This window comes from Pituophis catenifer, unplaced genomic scaffold (assembly GCF_029215685.1).
Source record: "Pituophis catenifer annectens isolate HBS135680 unplaced genomic scaffold, rPitCat1.0.hap2 SCAF_1, whole genome shotgun sequence".
Lineage (NCBI taxonomy): Eukaryota > Metazoa > Chordata > Lepidosauria > Squamata > Colubridae > Pituophis > Pituophis catenifer.
This window is the reverse complement of record NW_027256881.1, coordinates 9,546,084-9,563,723: the sequence shown is the minus strand read 5'-3', so window position 1 is coordinate 9,563,723 and position 17,640 is coordinate 9,546,084. Positions and strand designations below refer to the sequence as shown.

Sequence of the window (17,640 nt, the reverse complement as noted above, 5' to 3'; positions counted from 1 at the left end):
GATGTGTTACTCAGAATACTGACACCTGCTTTATGTAACCGTTTTTAATTAAGGTGACAGGCACTTCTTGACATATGACCAAAATTGTGCCCAACATTTTGGTTGCTAAGCAAAACAATTGTTAAGTGAGTTTTGCCCCATTTTGAGACCTTTCTTGTCACAGTTGTTAAGTGAATCACTGCAGTTGTTCGGTTAGTAACACAAATGCAGTATTGCAGGCTAACTCTGCCGACTCCCAGCAGTTCAATCCTCACCGGCTTGAAGTTGACTCAGCCTTCCATCCTTCTGAGGTCAGTAAACTGAGGACCCAGATTGTTGGGGGCAATACGCTGACTCTGTAAACTGCTTAGAGAGGGCTGTAAAGCACTGTGAAGTGGTATATAAGTCCGAATTTTGATCACATAACCATGGGGGTGCTACAACAGTCATAAGTGTAAAAATGGTCACAAGTCATTTTTTTGAATGATGTTGTAACTTTGAACGGTCACTAAATGAATGGTTGTAGATAAAGGACTATCTGTAATATTACAAAAGGCTTCTTAAGGCTTTTGTGTTAAGGCCTGCTCTGATATTTTGAGCCTCATCTTCTGACTACCCTTAGTGCTCACAGAGATGCTCACATCTCTAATGAACCGTGGTGGCGCAGTGGTTAGAGTGCAGTACTGCAGGCTACTTCTGCTGACTGCCGGCTGCTTGCAATTTGGCAGATCGAATCTCACTAGGCTCAATGTTGATTCAGCCTTCCATCCTTCCGAGGTGGGTCAAACGAGGAGCCACATTGTTGGAGAGGGCAATATGCTGACTTTACCCTCTGGCTCACCTAGGAAGCAATAAGTGACCAATAAGAAAAGCTAAACAGAGTTGGTGTAGAAGATGACCAGGCTGAGCACGAGGTATGTCATAAGTCATGAATCCCTGCGTGCCCACAAGAGATTTAAGTTCAGCCCACCTTGAATTCCTTCTACTCTTATCTCCTGCCAATTTCCCTAGGCCATTAATACAGATCCTTGTAGACAGCTTACATTTACAATAAATCTTTAAGGCAGTAGCAATAGCACTTAGACTTATATACCACTTCAGAGTGTTTTACAGCCCTCTCTAAGCAGTTTACAGTGTCAGCCTCTTGCCCCCAACAATCTGGGTCCTCATTTTACTGACCTCGGAAGGATGGAAGGCTGAGTCAACCTTGAGAATCGAACTGCTGGCAGTTGGCAGAATTAGTCTGCCATACTGCATTCTAACCACTGTGCCACCACAGCTCTCATTTATACCCATTTGAACTGTCTGGATCTCCTGATTTTCTTGGTGCTTCACAGTTGGGATTGGTTAATGCTGGGATGAGAGACCACCAGGAAATGACCAAGCTGTTGCCTAACTTGGGAAATAGAGGGGGGGGGGGAAATTCTGGAGGAAAGCAATTGCAATCCATGTTTCTATTACAGCTAAAGATAGTGCATAGATAGGCAACCACTGCAGGGGGTTATTCAAAAGAGGCAAGATGTGAGCGTGACAGCACAATCAAGACCCCATCTTCTGCATGCATGTAACAACAGTGAACATGCCAAAGAGGCAACGTTTCAATCACACTCATCTCCTTGCCTGTTTGAATCATGAGATTTAATTAGATTAGATTAGATTTCGCATACTCAACAATATTTTGCCTCACCCCGTTGCCACGTTTGAGCCTTGGGCATTATCCCTCATTGCCAATTGTCACACAACAGGCATTTCCAGGAATGGGCATTCACTCACTCACTCACTCACTCACTCACTCACTCATATATATTAGTCATTTCATAAAGGGCATTTCTCTGAATGGGTATTCATTTATTCATGTATTAATTCATTAATTCATTCATATATGTATTAGTCAATTCATAAAAGGCACTTCCTTGAATGGGCATTCATTCATTCATTCATTCATTCATTCTAGTCAATTCATATGGCTGCCCATCTTGGAGAAGGAAGAGATACAATGGAAAGTAGGTAAGGCTTTGACAAATGTATTTTATTTACTATCATTATTTCCTTAAGCTGCCAAGACAACCACAGATGGAGAAGACACATGCATTAAGCCTGGTGTGTGTGTGTGTGTCAAAATGAGACTGGTTCCCCCATTCCCTAGGCATCATTTCTCATCCTGGGCAGCTCTACAATATAGTCTCCAACTCACAACGTGGTGGCTGGGGAATCCTGGGAGTTGAAGACCACACATCTATGGTACAAAGCAGGGGTGGGTTCTAATTTTTTTTACTACCGGTTCTGTGGGTGTGGCTTATTTTGTGGGCGTGGCTTGTGGGGGGGTAATGTGACTGGGTGGGCATGGCCAACTTTTTTTTTTTTTACTTTTAAAAGCATTTTTTCTATACCCTTAAGAGGTTGCAGGAAAAAATGCTTTTAGAAGCCTCTGACGATCAGGCAACTCAGCTGGGATCGCCAGAGGCTTTTATAGGCATTTTTTTCCTACAGCCTCTTCAGCTGAAGAGGTTGCAGAAAAAATGCTTTTAAAAGTAAAAAAAAAAAAAGCCTCTGATGAGGTGGGTGGGGTAAGCGAGCGGCGACCGGGCCAGGGACCAGTTCGGGGGCGTGGCCAGCCAATGTTATTACCGGTTCTCCGAACTACTAGAAATTTTTACTACTGGTTCTTGCGAACCGGTGCGAACCAGGAGCAACCCACCACTGGTACAAAGGATAGGAAGGGAGAGAGAGGCAAATTTGCAAGAATTTGTTACTACAGGCTATCTCAATAAAATATAGTTCTAGTCATCTTGGGGAATCAATTTCCTGGTCTACCTACTTATAAGGTTGACCGGTTACTAACCATCATTTAACCTAGCTTATCTCACGGAGGTATTGTGAAGGCAGAATGACAGATGGTGAATTATGAGCCAACCAAAGGAAATGTGAGTATAAATGAAATGATTTGCTCCTCTTTCATGTCATCATCGACATCAACGTAGCAGCTACTACATATTAATTTAAATTGGGCTCTTTGTTGATTTCTTGGTGGTCCTTTTTTAATATTTTCTACTTCGTGCTATTGTAAACTGCCTGGTGCACTTTGATAAGTAGAAAAGTGGGGAATTAATATTATTATTATTATTATTATTATTATTATTATTATTATTATTATTATTATTATTATTATTATTTGATACCTAAGACGCTGGCAGCAACCCGTATCAGCCATTAGCACCAGTCAATGGTATTTGTGATGCATTTTTTAATGTTCAGTTGACTGAGTTTCATGTTTAAGGAATAAAGTAAATAATAATAATAATAATATCACCCTAAGAAGATACTTTAAGGTATCTATGTCTCCTTTCAGAAATACTTCTGCAAAATCTAGTGCAAACTTCAAAACCAGATTTACCTTTGCTTTTGGAGGCGTGCTTCACTGTTTTTGCTCCAGAAGCCAGAACGGGTTCTTGGTCATTTACAAATCGGAGAAACCAACGCCTCCGTAACTGTCTCAATTCTGAATTTCTGGAGATCAACCACCGCGGTCCATCTTTCTCGTCCGGGTTGGATCCATACACTGTATGCATGTTCACAAGAAGCTTAGAAGTCAAGCGAGGCATCTGAACTGGTCTGCTCTCTGCATTTGCCTCACCTGGCAACGTCTCAGCGACTGGTAGGCCCTGATTCCTGGAGAACCCTCGGGAGCCTTGCTGCAGAACCACGCGAGATCTCTGTAGGAGGAGAAGGCTACCAGCCATCAGATAAGCGGCTGTGAGGAAAAAGAGCAGAAACTGGGTCCTCCGAAGAAACTTTTGTGGTCTGAAAAAGGATCTGGCCATACCCTTCCTGGGAAACTGAGCCCTTCACGCCTTTAGAACAGCTCTGAAGCCACACCTTGGCTTCTCGCTACAGGCCCTCCCATGGGTTCGTCTGATCATCTTAGAACTTTGCCTGTCTCCAATATGCTTCTTTCTGCCATCACCGCTAGGCTAGTCGCCATAGTTCTCTGCACCGAGGGGGTTTCAGAAGACCAGAACATCCAGTCAACTGTTCACAAGCATCTTTCTCGATTGCGGCCCATCACACTTCAAAGACTCGGTTCCTCAGATCTGCAAGAAGAAAGCACAATCTGTTCAGTTCCAGTTTACCAATTTGTTCCTTCCTAATCCGTTCTATTCCTCTTTAGCTGAAACCCTAATCTGTAATTTACCACAGTCTGTTTCTCTGACAGTCGGTAAAACAATAATCCTTCAAAAATGCTGGATGAGACGCAGGGTGGGAGAGAAACAAAATAAGGGACTTTCAGCTGGATGTGTAGCTCATTTTCCTTCTGCTTTCTCTGATTTTCAACCCGAGAAAGTTTGGGATGATAAAAACTTTTTGTTCTTTTGGCAGCTATGAACTCAGAAAGCTCAGACTGCCCAAGGAGCAGAGATCTACAGAGGAATTATTGAGTCTGTCTGAATTATTGAGTTGCACTTCTATAACCATCTGGTTTGGCACAGCAACCAAACAGGACAGGTATAGACTCCAACAGATAGTTAAAAAGTAAAGGTTCCCCTTGCACATATGTGCTAGTCGTTCCTGACTCTAGGGGGCGGTGCTAATCTCCATTTCAAAGCCGAAGAGCCAGCACTGTCCAAAGATGTCTCTGTGTTCATGTGGTTGGCATGACTCAACGCCAAAAGCACACGGAATGCTGTTACTTTCCCACCAAAGGTGGTCCCTATTTTTCTACTTGCATTTTTTTTTACATGCTTTCAAACTGCTAGGTTGGCAGAAGCTGGGACAAGTAACGGGAGCTCACCCCATTACCTGGCACTAGGGATTCGAACCGCTGAACTGCCAACCTTTTGATTGATAAGCTCAGCGTCTTAGCCCCTGAGCCGCCGCATCCCTCAACAGATAGTTAGGACTGCAGGAAAAAAAAAAATTGCAACCAGCCTGCCTTCCATTGAGGACCTGTATATTGCATGACTCAAAGGGGGTTGAGAAAATATCTACATAGCCATCAAATCCTGGATATCAACTGTTTCAATTCCTCCCCTCGGGACTCCACTATAAGGCATTGCATACCAAAACAACACAGTTTTTCCCTCTCGTGCCATCACTCTGCTGAATACCTAATTACTATAGTATTGCCTTATGTTTAAGGATATTTACCCACATACCCGGTGGCGCAGTGGTTAGAGTGCAGTACTGCAGGCTACTTCTGCTGATCACTGGCTGGTTGACTCAGCCTTCCATCCTACGGAGGTGGGTAAAATGGGGACTCAGATTGTTGGGGGCAATATGCTAACTCTGTAAACCGCTTAGAGAGGGCTGTAAAGCACTGTGAAGCGGTATATAAGTCTTAGTGCTATTGCTATGCAGTAGGACTATAATTATATTACTTTATTGTTTGTATGTACACTGAGAGTTTATGTACCTGAGACAAATTTCTTGTGTGTCTAATCACACCTGGCCAATAAAGAGTTCCAGTTCTGTTCTGTTCTTTTTTGTTCTGTTCTGTTGTTCTGTTCTGTTCTGCTCTGCTCTGCTCTGCTCTGCTCTGCTCTGCTCTGCTCTGCTCTGCTCTGCTCTGCTCTGTTCTGTTCTGTTCTGTTCTGTTCTGTTCTGTTCTACTCTACTCTACTCTACTCTACTCTACTCTACTCTACTCTACTCTACTCTATTCGGAATATTCTATTCTGTTCTATGATGTTTTGATTTCAGTGTCTAAAATGAAACCATGGAGAAATGGATTCAGACCCTATTTTAAAACTGGCTATATAACCTACTTTCAACCAAAATATCCTTGGATTTTGGGTGGGCCAGCCAAGGAAAAGTTAAAACTTAATTTAAATTAAAGCCTAATTAAAACTTAGCAAAAAAATTAATTGAATAGAGTTGAAAGGATTGTTCCCCATGTATTTAACAATTATCCCCTCCTGGAACATTAAAATTATATCACTGCCAGTTGTTTCAGGAGCTCTGAACTGCAACCAAATCTCCGATGGGGCTGTTGACTGTGTGTTCTTCTTTTAAAGCAAAGCAGCTAATTTGCATTCCCAGGATTCATAAATCAGAATATAGTTATCCATATTTCACATTCTTCCACATTTTCCATTTCACCTTTTCCTAGAAGAAAATGTGCACAAGCATATATATTTTAGGCAAATATTGATAAAAAGAGTGCTTTAGGGGAAATGCAAATTTTAGAAAGTAAATTTATGTTTAGAGATGCTCATACTATCTTTGAAAACTCTATGAAAAAGAGTTTTATGTTTGACCTTATGTAATACTGACACAAACTGGAGCTAGATTGATTTATCCGTTCCTAAAGTAGTAAATATGCCCTTGTGCCAAGCCTAGTTAATGATAATTGAATCCATATAATTTTCTTGGAAATAACATAGGTTTACCACTGCCTTTCTCTAGGATGTTTTCCAATTTCCTGGACTAACCTATGGGGATTTTCGGATGGGTGCTCAGCCAATTACAAACTAAGTCCAATTCTGCATAACTTCCTAAATCAACAAAATAAGTGCCCATAATCCCTACCAAAGGCACTTTTTAAAATACTTTTTTTTTTTCCTTTTATGGGATTTTTCCCGTGGTCTTGATTTTCAAGGAATAGTTTCTGAATGTTTATATCAGCTCCAATGATCAAATAAACTACCCAAAATCAATGCCTATGGAGATTCTCGGTCACCCAGGTCATGGCTGTCCCAAAGGTGCTTTTTCAAGAGGCAACTGGATGTTCTGGTTTTTCTTTGAAGACGTTTCACTTCTCCTCCAAGAAGCTTCTTCAGCTCTGAAGAAGTGAAATGTCTCGAAAGAAAAGAAAAATCAGAAAGTCCAGTTACTTCTTGAAAAAGCACCTTTGGGATATCCAAAATCAAACAGAGTACCAAAAGGTTGAGTGGCTTGTGATTAAAATAGAAAGACCCTGTCCAAATATATTCCAGACAATACATGTAATCCTTGATTTATAACCACAATTAGGATTGGCACTTCTGTCATTAAGAAAGGTGATTGTGAAGTGAGTCATGTCCTGATTTAATGACCTTTTTTCCATAGTTGTTAAGTGAATCATCATGGCTGTTAAGTGAATCGCCATGGTTGTTAAGTAAATCAGACAGTTGTTAAAAGAGTCTGGGCTCACCATTGACTGTGCTTATTGGCAGCCAGCTGAGAAGGTCACAAATGGGGATCCTGGAATACTTCAACTGTCATACAAAATTGTATGACAAATTTAGAAACCTTTTGGAAAATTTTCTAAAACTAGCTAATAACACTTTTTTTTTTTTTTGGAGTAGTACCATAACATTATATATCAATGGAAAGATAATTTAATCAAGAATGTAATGCAATAACTTTTATGAAGGATTTGCTATTAGAATAGCAGTTACAGTAGAAAGAAGAAAAGTGAAACACGTAGAAAAAATGAGATATACAAACATTATCACCATGTCAGTTAATACTTAGTTGGGTAACCTTTAGCATGAATCACGGCCTTACAACGTCTTCCCATGGAGTGAACCAAGTCTTTTAGTTCTGCAGCTGTGATAATGTAAAACCAAGATTGAATGATAACTTCTATTAACTGGGTTTTGTTGCTTGGTTGCTTCTGACTAACAAGTTTCTTTAGTCTGCTCCATAGATTTTCAATTGGGTTAAGGTCTGGGCTATTCCCAGGCCATTCCAGCAGTGGAATAGGATTATCTTGAAACTCCAAAAAAAAAAAAAAAAAAGTGGTGTTATTAGCCATCAAACCTCAAAAATACACTTTTCCCAAAAGGTTTCCACAATTTTGGCCACCACTGTAAAAACATTCTGGTTCCCAAGCACCCAAATTTTGATCACATGATCACAGAGATGCTGCAATGGTTGTAAGTATAAGGACCTCACCTGGAATACTGCATCCAGTTTTGGTCACCACAGTATACAAAAGAGGTTGAGACTCTAGAAAGAGTACAGAGAAGAGCAACAAGAAAGATTAGAGGCCTGGGGGTTAAAACATATGAAGAACGGTTGCAGGAATTGGGTATATCTAGTCTAGTGAAAAGAAGGACTAGGGGTGACACAACAACAGTGTTCCGATATTTGAGAGCCACAAAGAGGTTTGGGTGGGGCTTCAATCTATTTTCCAAAGCACCAGAGGAAAAGACAAGAAGCAATGAATAGAAAATAATCAAGGAGAGAAGCATCCTAGAACTAAGGAGAAATTTCCTAACAGTGAGAACGATCAACCAGTAGAATGAATTGCCTCCAGAAGTTATGGGTGCTCCATCATTGGAGATTTTAAGAAGAGACTGGACAGTCACACATGTTTGAAATGGTACAGGCTTTCCTGTTTTTCCAACTGTTATTTTGTTCTGTTTTTTCAAACTTGGTGACTGAAAGATGTCTGGACTGCAATTTCCAAACTAAAGATGATGTTAAGAATGACTACTTAGTAGTAAAGTTAATCCTTCATAGTGATTTTGAGCAGATAGCTTGTCAGATGCCATTTTACGTCCTTCATTTGAGATGTAGGTCAGACAGCTCTGCAACCAGATAAAGGGTTTAGAACAAATTTATGGAGAAGAACAGTCTGCTTCCTTAGTAACCAGAGAAGCACCTCACATTTTTTCCCCTCCCTTATCATTTACAAACATATTTCCTCTCTGTGTATCCTACTTGCATCATACGGGTCTGTTTCTTTTGAAGATATATTTGACATATATATTCTTGCCATCTCACTCTGACCCTGAATCCAATGGCTCAGTGTTATTTACCAAGCTAAATGCAGTCACTTAGGTCCTCGTCTTCTCCAGCCTGCTGGGTTTTCTGGGTGAGATTTTCACCATTACAGGAAAGATGCGACGATGGTGCCATGTTCAAGGAAGAAGGTGCAGAAATACGCAGAGCATATTTGCCCAGCTTTTCCCAAAAGAGTTTTATTTTTTTGGAAGAAATAACCTGAGGTGGCCATTCAAATCTGCAATCCCTTTTGGTAATGACCCACCAATTCATTCATTCTTGGGATGCAATTCTTTAGCCTTAAACCAAGATAAACCAGATCTGTGATGGCGAACTTATGGCACGCGTGCCAGAGGTGGCAGACAGAGCCCTCTCTGTGGGCAAGTGAGCCATCATCAGCTGCTCTTCACAGGTGCTGGAGTGCCAGAAAATGCCCCAAAACCAGGCCATTTTTCAGGCTGTTTTTCAAGCCGTTTTTGGGCCGTTTTCAGGCTGTTTTCTGGGCCTTTTTGGGCCAAAGACAGCCAGAAAATGGCCTGGAAAATGACCTGAAAACGGCCCAAAAACAGCCAGAAAAATGGCCCTGAAAATGGCCTGAAAAATGGCCTGAAAACAGCCTGGAAAACAGCCTGAAAATGCCCCAGAAAACGCCCTGAAAAATGACCTGAAAATGGCCCTGAAAATGGCCTGAAAAATAACCTGAAAACAGCCCAAAAATGGCCAGAAAAACAGCCCTGGAAACAGCCTAAGAAATGGCCTGGAAACAGCTTGGAAAACAGCCTGAAAACGCCCCAGAAAATGGCCTGAAAATGCCCCAGAAAACTGCCAAAAAACAGGCATGTGCATGCCTGCCAGCTGGTCTTCAGGTTTCCGGTGTTCCGGTGCACACACATGCATGCACATTCGAATTTGGGCTCAGTCCCAAAAAGGTTTGCCATCACTGAACTAGATCATCGGAACACTTCAATCTCCTTCCCATTAGAAAGAAAATCATCACTTTTCTTACTTTTTTCTTTTTTTAAAATTTGATTTATATGCCGCCCTTCTCCGGAGATTCAGGGCGGCTTACAATGCGCTAAGCAATAGCCTTCATTCTTTTGTATATTTATACAAAGTCAGCTTATTGCCCCCACAACTGGGTCCTCAATTTACTACCTTAGAAAGGATGGAAGGTTGAGTCAACCTTGAGCCTGGCGAGATTCGAACCTGCAGTAATTGCAGGCAGCTGGTCTTAATAACCAGCTTAATAACAGGGTGCCTTAGACCACTGTACTACCAAGGCTCTTGTCTTGGTAGGTACTTGTCACTTGTCTTACTTTACATTTGTCAGGTATATCATGTCAAGCTTGAAGCACGCTTATGCTCTTGCAAACTATTATCACTTCTCTATTGCCAAAGAACCAGAGGAGAGGGAAGAGTGAGATGGAGTGCAGGTCCCACACTTCAAGAAGAAGAGCCGTGAGAACCAAGGATATATTGGCAGGTGCTTGCCAAGACCAGAGACTTCTTCTCATAACAATGCAATGACACTCAATTGGACCATGTGACCTGCACCAATAGGGGGAGGGGGAAATCCATATTGTAATTATGTGGGTTTGCACTGGAATTAGGTAGAGCTGGTTTTGCCTTCATCGGTGCCAAAATGATGTACTCAATAAAGTCTTGCATTCGGACATCTGAGGATTTCAAAAGTGCTTGCTTTGGTTGGGTTCATTGGTTGGAACATTGACATATTGATTGAAGAGGCTGTCCACGGTTTGAACCTCTAAATAAAAGCGATCCTTGGCTCCATTTTATGGGAAAGGTATAGCACTTAGAGCAATAGCACTTAGATGTATATACTACTTTACAGCCCTCTCTAAGCAGTTTACAGAGTCAGCATATTGCTCCCAACAATTTGGGTCCTCATTTTGAACTGGCAAATGGCAGGCAGCTGGCAGACAGCAGAAGTAGCCTGCAGTACTGCACTCTAACCACTGTGCCACCGAGACACAGCTTTATTAGAGATCATATGTATTGCAGCATGACAGCCAGAACTGAGAATCGTGTGCCAAAATCCCTGAGTTCTACTCCCCCCACTTTAACTGTCTCTCATTGTCCATCCCGGTGCAACTAATCCAGTTCATGCAATATGTTTTCATAACGGTCAGTCTAAGCACAGGTTGGAACGCAACTCCCTCCTTCTTTCAGCTGGGTGACCTTGAGGCCAAGTCTTGAACAAGTACAGTTTCTACTTTCTATTTCCCAAGCATTCCCCCGCTTTCATTCCTCCTTCCCACAGTTCATGACAGTCTGTTACTGTCATAGCAGTGAAGCACAGCAAGCATAGTAGAGAGCCAGTTTAGTGCACTGCTTCAGGTGCTGGCCTAGGAACTAGGAGACTGTGAATTCTAGTCCCACCTTAAGCATGAAAGCAGGCTGGATGAAATTGGGCGAGTCACTCTCTCTCTCTCTCAGCCCAACTCACCTCACAGGGCTGTTGTGGGGAAAATAGATGGAGGAAGGAGTATTAGGTACATTCACCACCTTGTGTTACTTATAAAGTAATAAAGGTGGGATAAAAAAAATCTAATTTATTGATACATAAATATTAAGCAATTTTGTCAGAAGAAACGGAGATTTTGTCTTGCAGAAGAACATTTAATAACTGAAACAACAAACTCCAATCGCGTTCATTTGAAATGTTTCCTCCTCCTGCCCCCGGTTTCCAAATGCAATGAATTCTACATTGTGGTCAGAAAACTGCTCCGTTCCATTAGTTTATTTTAACACCGTTCCAGCAATGGTGCATAAATTAGCCGCACTTTTATTTCGGCTCAAAACAACTGTCATTACGGAAAGTAACTTGTTCCATTACAATCCATTCCGACTACCACTCTCTATATTTGGAATAACTGCAGTAAAAGTTAGTAAAGAAGCTCAAATATATACCTATACAACAGAGCACTGTTATTAATAGAAAGGTCAACTTGGCTAACAATAGGTTACTCCAGAAGGCACGCAATGGAGAGTTGTCAAGAATAATGGAACAGTTTCACATACTGTACATTAAAGCATCCGTAGATATGAACAGGTAAGTTTGGATTGATATCAGTCTGGCCCATTTTGGCTGCTTTCCAAACAAGCATTTTCTCCTGGATTCTTAGTTTAAAATAACTGGATCCAGGAAAACAACAACAACAACAAAATTTAGAAGGGAATATTTGTAGTTCATAATTCAGCTGTGGAGTCCTTGGTGCTCTCAAAGCTTGGTTGTTTGGTTGCAAACATTTCATTGCCAGACTAGTGTAGAAAGTTAGCACCCACCCCTCTCCTAGAAGAATGAAATATTTTGAGAAATATTAAAAAGGCAGAATATTATATTTCCCTGGATGAGAATTGGAGGAACATGCTCTTGGAAAGCAGCCCCCACCTTCCTTAATAACCCTCAGCAGATGTCAGCACTTAAGAGATAAAGAGATAGCTAGCTCTATTTATAAGCAAATTCCCTACAGCAAGGTCTGTAGGGCTAGCCCTCAGCCACAATAGGAATTGTCCAACAAGCTCCTTCATTGCATCAGCAGACCAAACTTCAACCAAACTTAGCTCAGCCAGCCTACAGAGCCAGCTATGACCCCTACAACAGCCAATAGAATACATGTTCAGGAACAGGAAGCTCAAGTTCAAAGCTCAAGAGAAGGTATAAATACCCCCCCCCCTCTCAACTCCATGTGATCAGCTGCCCAGAACCACCAACGTGCTTCTGCTTCATCAATAAATGAAACTCACTTTCCAATCAGCCTCCATTTTGTCTCTAGTGCCTTTTTCCCGGCTTGGAACTGGACCTGGATATTTCTTCCAACACTAGGTAACATCATGAGGACCCAGATTGTTGGGGGCAATATGCTGACTCTATAAACCACTTAGAGAGGGCTGTAAAGCACTATGAGGCGGTATATAAGTCTAAGTGCTCTTGCTCTTGCTATCATCAGTGCTGGTGAGTGTAGTGTTTGCTTCCCGTTTATATGCAGGAGTTTGTGAGCAGTCCAGCAGAGAGTCAAGCAGAAAACAATAGCCTAATCAAGGAATCACCAAGGAGAGAACCACACTGCCACCAACATCATCTACTTACCTTCCCTACTGGAAGTGTGCACGCACGTGTGTCACATGCGATTTTGGACCCTCTGCGCATGCGCAGGGTAAACAACAGGTTACTTCCTGGTTAAAACCAGGAAGGAACGACATCCGGGCGGGTGGGCAAAGCCTCGCGCTGCCGCCACTACCAGTTATCCAAACCACCTGCCGCCGCCGCTACCGGTTCGCCCTAACAGGTGCGAACCGGTAGCATTTCACCCCTGCCTGGGAGCAAACACCACACTCATTAACACTGATAATGTTACCTGATCAGGCAGAGGTAGTATTCAGCCGGTTCGTACCAGTTCAGGCGAACTGGTGGCAGAGATCGCAGATGCCCCTCCCCCACCGGCTCTATGCAGTCCTATTTAGGCATGGTTTTGAGACCAGCGGAAGGCGTGAAAGAGAGCAAAGTGCATGCACGGAAGGCCGGGCACATGCGTGCAAGGCGCGCACACAAAGCAAGCATGTGTGCGTGCGGCGAACCAGTAGCAACAAAATGTGAAACCCACTGCTGTTTAACTAAATGTCTGTATGCGAACAACCAAGCTCAGAGAGAACCAAGGTCTTCACAGGGGGATGGGGGGGAGCTTAAATGTTCATAGGCAATGGGGATTTTACTTTCGCATTTTATTTCTTAAAAACGAACAAAAGATCCCTCAATCTTTTCTCTTCTTCCAGAGTAAACAGGTTCATGTGCCACCTGCAAGGTTGTTTGGTCACATGATCAATCCAGGAAATTCTGCGAAGGCAGAGAGGCCTTGGAGAAGAATCCTACAGTCCGTACTGTGAATAAATGATTGTACATTTCATTATTCAAAGAAAGTAAATAGTGAGATTCCGGCTAGGTTGAACATTTTTAAAATGCTAGGTAGATTCTATAGTCTGTGAACTCCTTGTTGCTCTCTGGACTTGGTTGTTTGCTTGCAAACATTTTGATATCTGATTATGGAAATATCTACAGTGCTGAATAACACTGAAGATGCTATTTATTTTTATTTTTATTTTATTTTTATTTTATTGAATTTCTATACCACCCTACTCCTGAAGGACTCAGGGCGGTGAACAGCCATAGAATAAAACATATAAATACAAAATTTAAAATAAAATAAAGCAAATTAAATAATTTGGCTGAACAAATTTAAAACCCCAATAATTTAAAACCAAATTTAAAATTTCCATTTAAAAAGGGGAAAGGCTTAGGTCAGGCCAGCTTGATGAAATAAGAAAATCTTGAGTGCGCAACGGAAGGTACGCAGATCCGGGATCCTCCGTATCTCCGGGGGGAGCTCGTTCCAGATCGTAGGTGCCCCCACAGAGAAGGCTCTCCCCCTGGGGGCCACCAGTTGACATTGTTTGGCCGACAGCACCCAGAGGAGCCCCTCTGTATGGGAGCGTACTGGTCGGTGGGAGGCTATTCATGGTAGCAGGCGGTCCCGTAAATAACCAGGTCCTAAGCCATGGAGTTGGCTAATAAAACTTATTCCCTGTCTACCAAGAATGGAAACAATTATTGGCCATTATTTTTATCCTTTTGATCACGTTTAAAATATATACGTTTTTGCATCACGTTCAGAAATCATCGCATTGAGGAATGACAACATTTGGATAATCCAGCATGTTTCTAACAAAATGGGATTGACAAAAAGGTTTCTCCTATATATTGTGGAGTTTCTGTCTCTGATTCTTCCAATAGAAATTGCGATGACTTATTTTACTTCGTTTTTTAACACGAGTGATGTATCACCCAAATTTGTTTTAATGACTGGTCAATAAAAGCAATGGGAAATGGCTGTCAAGGGAGGTCACTAGAGGCACAAGGGATCGATTTTCCCCTCTTGTATTAAATGTCTAGAGCACCGTTTCACAACCTCAGCAACTTTAAGATGTGTGGACTTCAACTCCCAACATGTTGGCTAGAGAATTTTGGGACTTAACAGTCCACACATGTTAAAGTTGCTGAGATTGGGAAATACTGCGGTAGATTAAAGTCTGTAGACATTTTCAGTCATCCAGGTCATGGTTTTCCCAAAGCAGAGATGGTATTCAGCAGGTTCTGACCAGTTCTGGAGAACCGGTAGTGGAAATTTTGAGTAGTTAAACATTGACTAGCACTGATAATGTTGCCTAGTTTGAGTAATGAAACCTCTGCGAAAAACCAACCAAGCTCAGGGAGCATCAAGGACTCCTCAATTGACTCTTCCTACAGAAGCTCAAGCTTTAAATTAAAACAGAAAGAAGCAACTTTTCCATATATTTTGGACTATCATTCCCATAATACATAACCTATTGTTCCTATCTCAAAATCTCTGGGAAGTGCCACCATGCCCAGTCTCTCAGTCTATGCCAGACTCACTGAGGAATTCTGGGAGATGAAGTCCACGCATCTTAAAGTTTCCAAGGTTAAGAAATGCTGGTCTATGTGACAGCTGCAAGAGACAAAAGTCCCTGTACATTTTAATACTGTGTTTCCCCGAAAATAGGACATATCCCGAAAATAAGGCCAAGCCTGATTTTGGGGTGGGCGTAAATATACGCCCTCCCCCAAAAATAAGCCGTCCAGCAAGTGCGGCCATTTTTGCCATGGATTGCGGCCACTTCTGCAGCAGGAGGCCAAGCGATGCGCCCCATGTGCCTCGTGGCGGCCTTCCGAAGGGTACTGTAGCAGCAGCTATCCACAATTTTTTTACCCTTATTTCGCCCCAACCGTACTGGGCCACGTGGAACAGGACGAAATAAGGGTTAACAAATTGTGGATAGCTTCTGCAATGGCACTCTTCGGAAGGCCGGCATGAAACACGAGTCTCCTGCTGCAGAAGTGGCTGCACCCAAGGAGCGCTTTTGGGAAGAGAAGGCAAAGGGGAAGCGTTCCCTTGCAAACTCCCGCCCTGCTCCCGCCTCTCCGGTGGGCGACTCCCAGCAGCCCCAGACGCCCAAAGCCCGTGCCCATCTGGCTCCCTTTTCCACAGTGCTCAGCTCTTTATTGAGGCGGGTGGAGCTGAAATCTCGCGAGTTCAGTCAAACTTCTCGAACTCGCAAGAAGTTTGTTTTTACCCTACAATGTATTTGCCTGCAGACAACGACGAGACACGCGACAGATCTACAAGACAAGTAAGACGTGTGTCTCGCCTCTCCCCGGCCCCTGGCGAGGGGGGGGGGAGAAGAGACGGCAAGACACATCTTGCTTCTCCCCTGCCCCACATGCCACCCCCCTCAATAAAGAGCCAGGTGCTGTGGAAAAGGGAGCCGGACGGGTGCAGGCTTTGGGCGTCTGCGGCTGCCGGGGGTTGCCTGGCAGAGAGGTGGGAGTGGGGTGGGAGTTTACAGGCAAGGGGGATGGATGGATGGATGGGAGGCGGGCAAGTGCCCAGTGAACAGCTGACAAGTGGCTGTGTTGCACTGCCACAGCAGCGCAACACAGCAGGACCCATGAGGTGGCCATGGTTGCTGTCTCCTGCACCCCCAAAATAATAACCCCCCCCCCCAATAATACGGCCAAGCCCTTATTCTGGGGCTCAAAAAAATATAAGACAGGGTCTTATTTTCGGGGAAACACGGTAAGTACAAACAAGGTTTGACAATGTTAATCCCAGTGAGGATCACTGAATGATGTCCATTCAGGTTTTCTATTCAGAATAAATAAAGCTGTTTCTGGAATAGTTTTTTTTTAAAAAAAAATAACTGAAAGTAACATTGATGCATTTTTCATCATCCTAACCTTAAAGAACGGCTCATTTAAAACCTGGAAAAAATATGAATCATCCGAAGTTGGACAGCGTGGGTGGCAGGAAACACAACAGAAAGCTATACTTCCTGTCTTTATCACCACACCATGAATCTAGCATCGCTTTGTTATGTAAGAGTTACACATTAATTCTGATTCAACAGAAACAAGATTTCAGAGAGGCACCAAACTTTCCCCCATTCATGTTGGGTGAGAACTGACAATTCTCACCTAGCATGAATGATAGTGAGAACAACTAATTGGTGAAACTGGGGAATTCTGGGAATTGAATGTCTATGGAGAGTTGCCTCCAGAAGTTGTGGATGCTCCAACACTGGAAGTTTTGAAGAAGAGATTGGACAGCCATTTGTCTGAAATGATAACGAAGTTTCCTGCCTGAGTGAGGGGTTGAACTAAAAGACCTCTAAGGTCCCTTCTAACTCTGTTATTCTATTATATAGAAGTATTCTGCATATACGCAGAATTCTCTACATCAGTCTTTCTCAATCTTGGCAAGTGCGGACTTCAATTCCCCAAAAGGGGTCAAAGAAGCCATCACTCAACAGAGGGGTGCAACATCATCTATCTCCAGTTTACAACACAGTCCTTTCAACAGCTCCAAGAAGGCTCCACGCCCATTTCCACCACTCAGGTGACTCTGATGACACTGATAAACCTCCAGGTAACCTTAACGACTCGCTGAAAGAATGCAAGTGACCAGCTGTCTGCAAGGAGTATAAATCCTCACCCTCCAGTCAGAACGGAAGACTGTTCTTGGATGAAAAGTGAAACTTTTTCAAAGAAAAACAAGAAAGTCCAGTTGCCTCTTGAAAAAAGCACCTTTGGGACAACCATGACCTGGATGACTCAGAATCTCCATAGACATTCAATTCCCAGAATTCCCCAGCCAGCATGCCATTTAGGAAATGGTCAGATAATGGGGGCATAGCCTGCAGCTGCATAATGGGTGGACAAAGAGACTCAGAAATGACCCTCCCTAATTTCTCAGGCTGTAAAAGAGGGATGCTGTGGCTCAGTGGCTAAGACGCTGAACTTGTCGATCGAAAGGTCGGCAGTTCAGCAGTTCGAATCCCTAGTGCCGCATAACGGGGTGA

General features: G+C 42.8%; 1 protein-coding gene across 2 annotated transcripts in view; it reads right to left on the bottom strand.

Moving 5' to 3' along the window:
- Positions 1-5,459, bottom strand: part of WSCD1 (WSC domain containing 1) — a 51,554-nt gene extending 46,095 nt beyond the window's left edge. The window contains exons 1-2 of one of the 2 annotated variants that reach the window (XM_070945559.1): positions 5,390-5,459; positions 3,374-4,070 (exon numbers count right to left, since the gene is read on the bottom strand). In XM_070945559.1, coding sequence (XP_070801660.1) covers positions 3,374-3,800 — 427 coding nt within the window. In that variant the 5' untranslated portion in view covers positions 3,801-4,070; positions 5,390-5,459. Of the gene's footprint in view, positions 1-3,373; positions 4,071-5,132; positions 5,207-5,389 lie in introns of those variants that run through there. The other variant, XM_070945551.1, reaches the window with a different exon arrangement.
- Between the last annotated feature and the right edge of the window lie 12,181 nt (positions 5,460-17,640).